We start from the raw sequence: 11,994 nt of genomic DNA, 5'->3' as shown, positions 1-11,994 counted from the left end.
ATGTGGTAGATACAATTTGTCATCTCTTTCCCCGTGGTAGGAGGTACTCTGCTTTAGTCATTCTGTACTACGGTTATAAGGTTGGTCTAATGTATTTAGATCAATGAACTACACAGTAGAGATAATCTTGTCTAAAGGAAACACAATAAAATATCCAGTAAGATTAATACATGAGATGGGAAATCCAATTAGAGCACACATCCTGCCACTTCAATCATTATGGGTAAGATACCCACAATTAAGTCCTGTATATTACCTAACGACTATAGGTGGGGGCCGGCCACATTTGATGAATTTGTTCCAATTCCTGGTTATGGATAGTTCAGGGAACTAAAGCAGTGACAGATGAAGGCAAAGCTCCCAGGTCAGGAAAGAATGAGGAAATCTCTATGCGTTCAAAGTTGGTAGAATACAGGTATTTCTTCACATTGCAGCCATTTGTCTTAGAGACACCAAACCAGAGATGAACAACACAACGTAGGTTTGACAATTTTATTAACAAAGAACCCATGGGGCTCATTCATTAGTACAAAATACAATCATGTTCCTGTATGTTAAACAGCATGGTTTTTTTTTTTATTTTGTCTCTTTTAAACTGTTTCACAGTTATCAAAACAAAGCCCCTGCATATTGAACTTATTATTGTGCAAACAGTAATTATTTTAAGGATCAATTTCTGCACTAAGTCAAGTGTCAGAGAGCAGAATTTAATCTTGTTTTCACCCCTCCTTTGAAGGGCCATGTGCTTCCTAAGAAACACATGCTAGTTGTTTGTCTTTTTTGCAGCAAACAATCTAAGGCCACAGTTTATCTGCAAATAATAAAAGAAGACTCAAAGGTTTTAGGAAAAAGGGGGGGGGGGGGAAAGCACATCTTTACCCTTCATGCTCTTGTTTGCTTGACTATGTTTATACCAGGTAGCACACATCGCCTATCAGGTCTTACAGTCCAAAAAGCACCTAATGTTTTATAAAGCTAGTATTTGGAATTATTAACATGCTAGTTAATACACAGCCATATTACTTTTCAAGTAACTATAATGGTATCTGTTTAAGGAAAATATGCTTGTTCCCTTTCCAGGTGATGTGAATGAAAATCCTGCATTGATTGTATGGGCACGCCATCACTTAAAAAGGCATGAGCGCTACATCTTGAAATTTAAGATAAATAGTAATTTTTAGAGTGTCCTTTCTAAACCATGCACTCAAGTTTTGGTTAAAGCTGCATTTTCTGTAGAAGACAATACTTAAAGTTGCAAATGAAAAAAAATAACTGCAGTTTGGAAATGTGAATCTCAATCAGTACGTCTTTTACACTGATGTAAAAGTGACTTGAGGTGAAGTGCTAGAAATTAGACAATGTAAGGAAGTCATACTAAAAGAAGACTAAAAATATATATCCGTGTATGCCTGTAGAAAAATCCTGGCTTCTTAAATGAAGACAGATTTCATAAAAAAAACATTTAAACTTTTTTAAACTGCAGTTACTGATGAAATGAAGGAAACTCAATTACTATTCTTGTAGTTATCAGAAAGTACAATGTTTTACCACATGAAGCACCGGTTTTTAACCCCAAACCCTTCTGTAAGACATATGGAGTAGTTCTAGTAGTTCAAAATTCCCTGTAGTTTAAAGACTTGACTGTAAACGTGCATATTGATAATGCTGTGTTTCTGCTCCTTTAAGTGATCTGTTGATGGCGGCTTACTTATTCCAATTGATGCTTGGCAGGAAGCAAAAATTCTACTTTAAATGAAGGCAGCAGAAGGGCCAACTAAAATGCTGTGCCTTTACTCTTAGCAGCAACAAACTCTCACTGTTCTAAATGACCTGAGGAAGAAAACATTAAAATATTGCACCAAAACAAAATTAAACAGCAAAAACAAACAAGGAAACACACTAACAAAAAATAGTATGGATAGCAAATGACCAGTGCAGCCCCTGACAATAGATCTCTAGACAAAAATACAGGAGTAATGAAAAGCTTTGTGCCATTCCCAGGATTTTGTTCCCCTGATGTCTGCTTTCACTTCAGTTACAAGCTATGTCTATTCTGGGTGTATTTACACCTCTCCCTATGCCTCCTATCTCATTCACTAACCACAGAAACCATTTAGGGTCCCTTTTAGAACCTTGAAGTATACTGGAGCTTTAACAAGACTTTTTTTGGTCTCAAATCTGACCGTAAGTAAATATCCAAAACAGAGGTAGGCTTATAAAGGCTTCTGAATAAATAAGTATTGTCCATTTTGCTAAGTACACCTGCTGTTGGCAAAAGGATTCTCCCTTGCCATGCTTCCCCTTACCATGCTATCCATAGGCTTAAGATGCAGAAAAAGAACTCACAGTAGAAGAGACTACAATAATTCCCTTAAGAAATCCCTTGAAAGAAAGCATAGTGCATAAGCTCTTATCAAAGTTCGCTTTTCTTTTACATACTTGTGTCTTTCATTCAGTAAATGATTACCTTCATAATATTGCGTAATAGCTATTCTGTCATCCATGATGTCTTTAGAATCATTCTGAATGATGCAATAGTACCACTTGGCAGTTGTTAGAAGGGCAGGTTCTCATGAAATACAAAGTTAAGCTTGAGTGAAGACTTCACTCCGCATTTTAGTAGTGTTCCTTTCTCGGATGCAGACAGTGCAAAACTGAAGCCCCTTGAACATGGAATCTTTTGGAAATGTTTTCTTACCCCACGTTCTCTTCTACTACACAAGTTCTCAACATCAACATCGTTACATAAATTCTTCCAGAGCGTTTCAAACAAAATAGAATTTCTTTTCTCTTCAGAAGATCCTCACATCTCCTCTTCGTACTTCATGTAGTATATCCACTTTTTAGAAAGCATTCAGTATTTTCAGGTACTTCTCAAGTATCCCAAACATTGCTGCTCCCACAATATCCTCTTGTGCAGACTAATCCGGCAGATTCTCTTCCATCACCAAACATGCTCATACCTCCCTCTCCATTCTCCTTTGCCTTTCTTGTACACAAACTTAAGTTTTGAAAAAGAAAACTTTCCTTTTTAGCTGCACTATCAGCTTAAGCAGCAGAAAGATTAAGACATTCATCACAATGATGCTCATTACAAATCCTCTTCAGAGCATGAATGAAATGGGCTGAATTTCTTCTACATCAGTTGGATGTGGATCAATCTACAGAGAGAAGAAAGGCAACAATTACTGCCTATAATTCTTGCATTTCTGTATGTGGCTTTTTTTTTTTGCCATCTGACAATAAAACCACCACCTGCTGTTTATTTTTTTACCTCTGAATAAAGAGGTGGAGGCTGAAACCGGAACTCTTGTATGTAAGCAAAGACAGGACAACACAATTGTTCCTCACAGTCAATTGGTGGTGGATAAGCAGGAACATGTCTGGAGAACTCTTCCTCAGACACTACATCAGCATAATTTGGTGGTGCTGAAACACAAGAGAAGCTACTGTCAAATTTCAAACTATTCACTCACAGCAAGACAATGTGTGTATTACAGTATTCAAGGCCATGAAGACTGTATTTATTAAACATTGTACTATGGTCAAATTGTATGAAGTGTGCTATACTCGTAAATACTGTAACTAGAATTATGTTTTTAGTAAGCTTAGGTGATTCAGCAGCAATACTGCTGATACTTTTAGGGCTACTCCAGCAACAAACCTGTATTGTATCAAGAAATATTCAGTAACGATTAACTTTAAAGGTGTCTACCTCCAAAGCAGAATTCACACTATGAGAAGTTACGTTATTTCAAGATTCAGCTGAAAGTAGTCAGATAGGGGCAAAGAGAGACTTAAAAAAGGCTGAGTTAGGGTATCCTCACCAATCCTTTGGGATCTTGGCTTAGATTTACATGCCTCACTTCTCATGAGTCATACTTTAATGGCCTACATCCTTAGCAGTGCCCTGAAACTGGCACTACTGTCCTTCTGTTGTAGGCAGTACTATGCTGTATTATAAAGAGTTCAGTATGTATTACCTTCAGGGTGTTCTGGCATCGTCAATGCCAGCCAACTCATATCCATACTAAACTGGCTGGTAATGCTGGAGTTTCTGCTTGAAAATCCAATACATGGGATAGTGCCAATCACCAGAGGCATTTCAATCATCAATTTCTTAGCACCGGGAATATGGATATACACCTATGTGACAACCCCCAAATAAAAGAAAAAAACATCATAAGACCCCATTAAATTGCTGCTCCTAGAAGCTACCCTACTCCCTATGCTGCAGATTGTTTAAAAATCAGGAGTTTTCTCATCTCAGATATGTTTAGCTAACACTCTGACAGCTTTCCATATTTTCCAGCAACTTCCTTCTTTCTGTACCTTGTCTCTAGATGACATTAAAAAAATACAGAACAGGTTGAAAAAAATAATTATGCACTTGACTTTCAGTCCTGTCTTCCCATTTCTGAAAAGAATCACTAGAGTAACCCATTCAGCTTGAACTACTTTCCCCTAATAACCTCTGCAGGTCTAAACCTAAGCTGCTTCCTCCTCAGAAACATTTTTTTCCATTTTCCCCATTATTCCTATCTTTCCATTTCAGATCTCTTCATAATCTTCAGTCTCTCACCTACACTGTATATGATATTTATTTATATTTATTGTCATTCCCAAATTCAAAATCTAATAGCTGCTCAGTAGAGAAAATTCTTCTGTTCCCAACTCAGTGTAGTATTCAAGAGTATGTACATTTGTAATAAAAATCCATACTTACAGCTAATGAATATTCTACTCTAATAATACAGCAGTCAAGTATAGAGGGGGATACAGGTGGGATTTTCAGAGTTTTCCCATTCCAGGTATCTGTACTCCCAGAGGCAATGTGGTTTCCTCGGACATTGGCAACCATCTGACGGAAAGTTTTTGTCTTCCCACTGGCCAGGTAAGTTTGCGTTTGGAAAATGGCAGCTTTTGGAACAATCAAACGAGAAGAGCAGTTCTCAATTTCTGCATAGATTGGTATGGCTTCCCCTTAAAGACAGAAGAAGTTCAATGATTAATTTGTATTTACCAGCTTTCCTCTGGGAGTATCAAAGCATGTTATGCAGCACGTACATCATCTGCAATGTTATGAGAACAATACTTGGTAGTTTCCTCAAGCTAGGTTGTTTTTTTTTTTTTTTTTCCAGAGTGGTATCTAGGCAGAATTATAGCCACCTACTACATTTTACATATAAACAATGATTCATTTTGAAACATTAAGCATAATATGAACAAGCTATAAAAGCTTTATTTGCAAATTATGCGCCAATCTTCCTTTTATATAGTATAACTAAATTTCAGAATGTTTTGTTTTGTTTCCTCCATGTATCTAATGTTATCAAGATGACAAAGAAGCTGCTAAAGCTCATTCTTACAGAAGTGTAAGCCTACACAAACAGGACATAAAAACCTGATTACATCCCCAATTAAGTATTTTATCCCAAATAAAAGCATTTTATTGTTCTTTACACTGAAACGTACATGGCTTTTCCATAAGATTACTGCCTAACAGGACTTCCTTTCAATTTATATTCCCAACGAGGGAGTAAGGGGAAAGGCAAGATGATTTTTGTTAAAGCAAGTTCATATAGATCTCAATTTACTACCTACTAAACGGAACTATTCTTTCAACTATGAAGTGTTAGCTTCACAAAGATTAAGAAAAACCCTATCAGATGTTTAATATTCGCATTTTGAAGATAATTACTCTTACCATTACAGTATCCCTTCCTCTCAATTTTGGCACTGAGAGACACTGGCCCAGAGGTGAAAAACCAACAGCCAACCATCTTCTCCTGACTTCTTAGAACAGGTGTCTATAAAATATAGAGTATTTTTCATTTTATGGCATAAAGCTATCAGTCACTTGCAGTTTAATGTTATGCACACCAGTCATTGCAATCTAGCTCTAAAATCCGCTTGATCTGAATCACTGTACTACTACTCAATGCAACTGGAGTTTTGCCACCATGTAAAATGGAACCAAGGTTTGGCTATCTGAACATACGGCTGTTTTAAAATCCTAGTCTGCAGTTAGACCATATCAACTAGGTAACACAGAGACCAATGTGCATTTGAACGCAATCCGTCTTCAAAACCACTGATTTAGCAAATTTTATAGGTGTGACTTTTTAAAGGTCGAATGGAGTACTGCGGTATTTATGCCCATGTCCCTCAGTGCAGAAGACTGCAGAATTAATTTCATCTGCAAGCAATTAACTGTTAAGCAGGTGAACTGTTTTTACCTTTGTAACCTTCATAAGAAAGGATAAATGTATACACACTAGGCCAAGGTGATGCATCTTCATAACTTGCAAGCCATACAACCCCCAAAAATTTAGGCTCGTTACAAAACCATCTTAATTTTTCATGGAGGACTGTCACATTAGATGACATTTACACTGTCTGTAAGATTTTCATTAGAATAAACGTACAACTTACAAGCACACATGTCAAGGGTCCAAGCTAGGATTCAAGCTACTTAAAATAATTTAGTGGGCACTAGTGCCCAGTCAATATAATGATAAAGTCTGAAATTTGTGTTGTTTTGCACTTTTTTGGTGGTAGCCTTGGAATCCATTAAGACAGGCACCGCCTACTTTATGTGCCCCCCAGCCCTCTCCTGTGCAATAAGCTGTGGTCTATCCTTGCAGTATCTATGTTTGTAGCATTTAACGGTTCGACTCGATGATCGTAAAGGTCTTTTCCAACCTAAACAATTCTATGATTCTGTCTGGATATGCTGTCTTCATACTCCTAACATACGTTGTTGAATATAAAGACTATATTCTCCTTACAGATGTCACTGCCAAACTACTTCTCCAGGTTCTCTCTAGAGAGAAAGATTAAAATGTAAGCATATAAAGAGGAAAAAATCCCTGCTCAAAACATCTCTTAACTACGTTCACATCATGATGAAATGTTAAAATTATCCTAGCGTTTTAAATAAAATAGAAATTACTCATTCATATTTAAATGAATAACCATTTAGATCCAGTTGCTATCATGAAAGTGCAAGGTATAATTTTATATTATTTTCATAATATGGGTTGAGATAAAAGAATCCAGCTCATTAGCTTCCATCTTGCCTATTTTCTCATTACTTAATGCCTGATCTTTCTTATTACTCTACAGTATTTCTAGCGATTATTAGAAACTCAATGCTTTAATGTGGCCAAATCTGTCATAAGGAAATAACTGAAAAGATCTCTGAAGCAGCTGCATGCACGCACTTAATGTTAGGAAACGACATACAAAATGGAAAGATACGTAACATAATGGCCAGAGCATAAATGACAGGCTGGGCATGATTAATACTCTTCTATAATTACTGTTCCTCAACCTACTATTATTGTAGAGTTTAGGACACTGCAGCCCTGTGAATGTAGTTGCTCTGGTAAGAGTAACTACTTTATGCTTGTGCATTATTATTATTAAGCCTTATTTACGCATCTGAAGCCTGCGTAACTTTTTGGCAAGAGCATCTCTGCCAGCAGGGATGTAATCAATGGTATTAAAAAAAGCCACTCTGTTTGCTATTCACACAACCTAAGATCATCTATTTATAGAGAAAAGCTTAGGGAGCTCATATGCTTTCAGAAGTCAGAAAATGACACTCCAGAATAACATGGAAATGGTTATGGCTGGATGTGAATGCTTCTTGGAAATGATTTTTTTGCAGCTGGCTTTAAAGGGGGGAGGAGGAGCGGAGGACCCTCTTACCAATAAAGCTGGTGAGCTGACATCGATATGGCTAATGACCTGAAGCTCTGTCTGTACACTTTGATCAGGTGCTGCAGGCCTCTCCAGAATTGCTTTCACGTAGTACTGAATACTGCCATACTTCCCAGTAAAAGAGGTCACCAGAGGTCTGAAACAAGCCGTCAGAAAAGCATTACTCTTAAGTTTATAATTCAGTTCCAAACATTAACACTTCCTGTGTACATAATTGTTTACCAATTTAGAGCTTGTACTTTTAGGGCCTTAGGGAAACTGAAGCCAACAAGGCATGTCTGTGTGGTGGTTGATTAAGACAAACATACAAAGCTGACCTATCGGTTTGATATTAAAAAAAACACAAGTCAAATTACATTCAGTTAATGTTCCACAACAAGCAGTATCCAGCACAATCCCTTCAGGTTGGATTATTTAACTTACTCTTGAGGGAGTTGAAAGCTGAACGGAAATTCATGTCTTCCATCTAGAAGAATTAAGCTTTCCTCACCTGTAGGATGAAAATGAATAGTATGTTTTAGTTATTCCATAAATAGAAGAACAAAGCAGACGCTTTTTTAAATTATTTATGTATAAAAACACCCAGATGCAAGGGACTAGGAGAAGTTTTTATTGATCCCAGTGGGTTCTGGATTGGAGCCCATGCTTTATTTATGCTGTGATGTGATTTCAATGAAAAAAATCAAGGAAACATGGAGACCTTGAGTTTCAGTTCAGGACTCTGGCCAATTTCTAATCCAAAATGGCTTCTGGAAAGCATAAAGCAAGTTTCTTTTCCTTTTCGGCAGGACAGCCATTAATCTACTTTTTCAATTAACGTTTTTGTGCTAAAAAGCTGCAATTTAAGGTCAGTATTATGAAATTCTATTAATATATGTAACCTTAATACATTCACAGAGGGTCTACTATTATACCATTTTTAAAGGCCTAAATTTACTTTTCGTACAGATAAACATGAGCTGCGTTTCACCCTTACAAGGCGAAATGCCAGTTCCCTTTCATTTTTCAGTACTGCCATAGGGCTGCAGTGCCTGAGGGACAAAACTGCCAGCTGGAGACCGATGCAACAAAGAGCTTCCTCTGCTTTCTGAAGCCACGGCGACAGGAGGCCGACCGCTCCGAGTGTCTTCCAGGGGCAGCTTCACCGATGCCGCGTACAGCGCAGAACGGACAGGCAGATGCCCGATGTGGTTCGTGGGAGAGGTAACCCCTGCGGGCCACCGACACGAAGCGTAGGAGACAAAGAGCTGCTGGCTCGCTTCTGGCCCCGTTCCGCATTTTTCAGCCGTTTGCACAAAGAACGGGGTGGCCCCTGGATGCAGCCGTAGCAAGCCTGTCTCGGGCACACGCGGGGAGGCTGGGGCTACACCAGCCAGAGGCTCCCAGGGCGGGAACGACGTCCCCGTTGGCCGGGCACCTGCCCAGGCCTCCCGCCGTTGCTCAGCATCCAGGCCCGACGCCGATTTCTCCTCCGAGCGGGTTTCAACCCTCAACCTTCCCCCTCTCCGGGAAATTCCAGGCGTGGGCGCCTTCCTGCGGCGGGCTGCCGCGGGGCCCCCCCGGGGAGCAGGGGGGAGGACTTGGCCCCGGGGCCCTGCCCCGCCGCCTTCCCCCGCGAAGGAGGCGCCAGTCCTCCCCGCCGTCGCTGCGGCGGCCGGCCGGGGCGCCTCCCCTGCGGGACCGGCCCGCGCCCCCGCACAGCCCCGGCCCCCCGCTGCCCGCCGCCCCCGGCCGCCCCTCACCTTCGGGCGGCTCCCGCAGCAGACTCTGCCGGATGTCCAGGTAGCGCACCTCCGCCTCCCGCCGCGGCCCCGGCCCCGGCGCCCTCACCGCCATCCCCCAGGTTCCCGCCCCGGGGACAGCGCCCGAGCTCTCGCTCCATGCGACGCGGGCCCGGCCGGCGGCCTCCAGGCGCAGCCCGCGGAGCGGCAGCGGGCCCGCCAGCTCCAGCAGCACCTGGCCGGACACCGTGTCCCCGCTGCAGTAGCCGCCGCCGCGCCGGGCCTCGTCCTCCAGCACCAGGGCCAGCGTCTTCACCGTCCCGCCGGCCCCGGGGCCCAGGCCCGGCCCGGCCGCCGCCATCGCTCCCCGGCTCCGGGGGAAGCCTGCGGCCGCCGTCGACGATTGCTTTAAAACCCGCCCGTCTCCGCCAGCGCCTGCAGCGGAAAGTCCCGCCCCGGCCCGCTCCTCATTGGCCACCCCTCGGCTCCTCGCTCTACTATTCGCCGCGGGCTGCCCCTGGGCCCCCTCCCCATTGGTTCCGCGTCGGGCGCAGGCTCGGAGTGCGTCACGCTGCGTGATCACCGCGGCGGAGCCAATCGGGTGCGGGCGGCCGCGCGTGGACAGCGCCCCGATTGGCGGGATGGCGGCAGCTACCAGGCGAGAGGGCCAATGGCGCGGCACAGCTACCACGTGCGCAGCCTGTGGATAAACAGGCGGCGAGGGGGCGGGGCGGGGCGGCGGGGGCCGGGCGGGAGGCGAGGCCTGGGCAGGGCGGGCCGCGTCCCGCACCCGCCTGAGGGGGGCCCGGGCAGAGGGGCCGCGGGGGGTCCTGGCCCTCGCCGTCCCAGCCCCAGGCTGCGGTCACCGCCTTGGCAGCCCGGCGGGGTGGTGGGCCCTGCGCTGTGGGGCGGCCTTGGGCCCTCGGTGGGCCTCGGTTCCTGTCATGGCGGCTGAGGGAGGGGGCGCTGGGCCGGGTGCCGCCTTGCCTTTGGTCTCAGCCTCTCCCCGCCGACAGCCGGGCTGGCTGAGGATGTTAAACAGGGCAAAACGATGCGGTGCTGCCGTCCGCCCCGGTGTGCTGGGCGTTACTCAAGAGCTCTGCACTGCCTGCGTGACGCCCTTTCCCGCCCAGTGGCGAGCAGGCGGTGAGGGGGGTTAGTCTGCAAATGAGCCCCCGGGATTGCCTGGAAACCTCCTCGTCCACACAGATGCTGTATTGTTCTGCACTTTGTAAAGCAAGAAGTACCCTGGTTCAAGAGCTCGTTTTTACAAACCCCCATTTTGTAATTGGGTAGCTCAATGGATACAATGGATATAATGGATACAATGGATATAAGGAAGAAATTTTTTACAATGAGGGTAGTGAAACACTGGAAGGGGTTGCCCAGAGAGGTGGTAGATGCCCCATCCTTGGAAACATTCAAGGCCAGGGTGGATGGGGCTCTGAGCAACCTGATCTGGTTGAAGATGTCCCTGCCCATTGCAGGGGGGATGGACTAGATGACCTTTAAAGGTCCCTTCCATCCCAAAGCATTCTATGATTCTATACACAGAGCTGCATGCTGTTAGCCTGAGCAGTGTGGCATAAACCTCTCCATACAAATGATCTATAGGTAATACTTGGAAGATCTATCCACTAGAATAAATGCAAAGTTTTGGCTGTTATTTTCAATTTTTGGAAGGAAAAACCCCAGCATCTATAGGAAGAGTGGCAGATATGCCTATGTTGGTAGGTGGGTACGGCCATATCCAGCAGCCCGACAGAGGTGAGGCTGCTACAGCTCCGTGCCCCAGGTCCAGCCAACAGCCAGCCCAAGACATGCTACAAAATTAAATGCTTTGCATATCCTGGACCGATACTAAAATTAATTTTGTTCTAGGCAGTGTCATATTTTATGATTGCTTCAGTCTGCAGTCACGCATCGTCCTGAAGGTGTGTACGGTGAATGAGCTGCCAGCATTTCCATTGGTAACGAAGGAGTCATTTCCCGGTCCAAGTCACCTGCCTGCTTGAAGCTTCTGACAGCTGCATCTTCCTGCATTCCTCCGTTCCTCCAGAGTGCTGGAAAACACCAGCCTGGTGTTTCCCAGCTGACTCAGTTAATTACTGAAATTAGCAAAAAATGTCTTCCAGACTCAGAGCTTTGGCTTTTAAATAACTGACAAGATAACGTCAGGCTTCCTCAGAATCCCTGGCATACCTTTGTGATATCCTGTCCTGTGAAGCGTAGGCTCATATTTAGAGTTACTTCTGTGATGAAGAACTTGTCCTTGCTGAGAGCGAGGGAGGCCTTTTGAGCACCTTTCGTTGGCCACAAGTTAATGCACACCTCTGTGGTAATCAATAATGATGTGGGAAAAAGTCATGTGGTTGCAGATGGGGTGGATTCATAGGCTTTGTTTGGACCCTTGGCCATGGGTTCCCCAGCTCATGATGAAGAATTATGTAAGTAAAGAACATAATGCCGTGATGGTTGTTTGAGTATTTAAAGAATTTTTGGATATTCGTATCTATTTGTGCTCTTTGAAATAGTTTTTATAGAA

At 43.6% G+C, this 11,994-nt stretch overlaps 1 protein-coding gene across 1 annotated transcript; it reads right to left on the bottom strand.

Moving 5' to 3' along the window:
- Window positions 1–478: 478 nt before the first annotated feature.
- Window positions 479–9,909, bottom strand: ARRDC4 (arrestin domain containing 4). Its single transcript, XM_087744637.1, has 8 exons — window positions 9,471–9,909; window positions 8,152–8,218; window positions 7,717–7,864; window positions 5,708–5,810; window positions 4,727–4,983; window positions 3,984–4,146; window positions 3,275–3,429; window positions 479–3,161 (listed from the first exon to the last, which is right to left on the bottom strand). The coding sequence occupies exons 1-8, from the start codon at window positions 9,808–9,810 to the stop codon at window positions 3,105–3,107; spliced, it is 1,290 nt and encodes a 429-aa protein (XP_087600763.1). The 5' UTR covers window positions 9,811–9,909; the 3' UTR covers window positions 479–3,104.
- Between the last annotated feature and the right edge of the window lie 2,085 nt (window positions 9,910–11,994).

Source organism: Nipponia nippon, unplaced genomic scaffold, assembly GCF_047370975.1.
Source record: "Nipponia nippon isolate SJK-2023a ecotype South Korea unplaced genomic scaffold, ASM4737097v1 scaffold_9, whole genome shotgun sequence".
Taxonomy (NCBI): Eukaryota; Metazoa; Chordata; class Aves; order Pelecaniformes; family Threskiornithidae; genus Nipponia; species Nipponia nippon.
The sequence above is the reverse complement of the archived record's forward strand: the minus strand, read 5'-3'. Positions and strand labels throughout refer to the sequence as shown.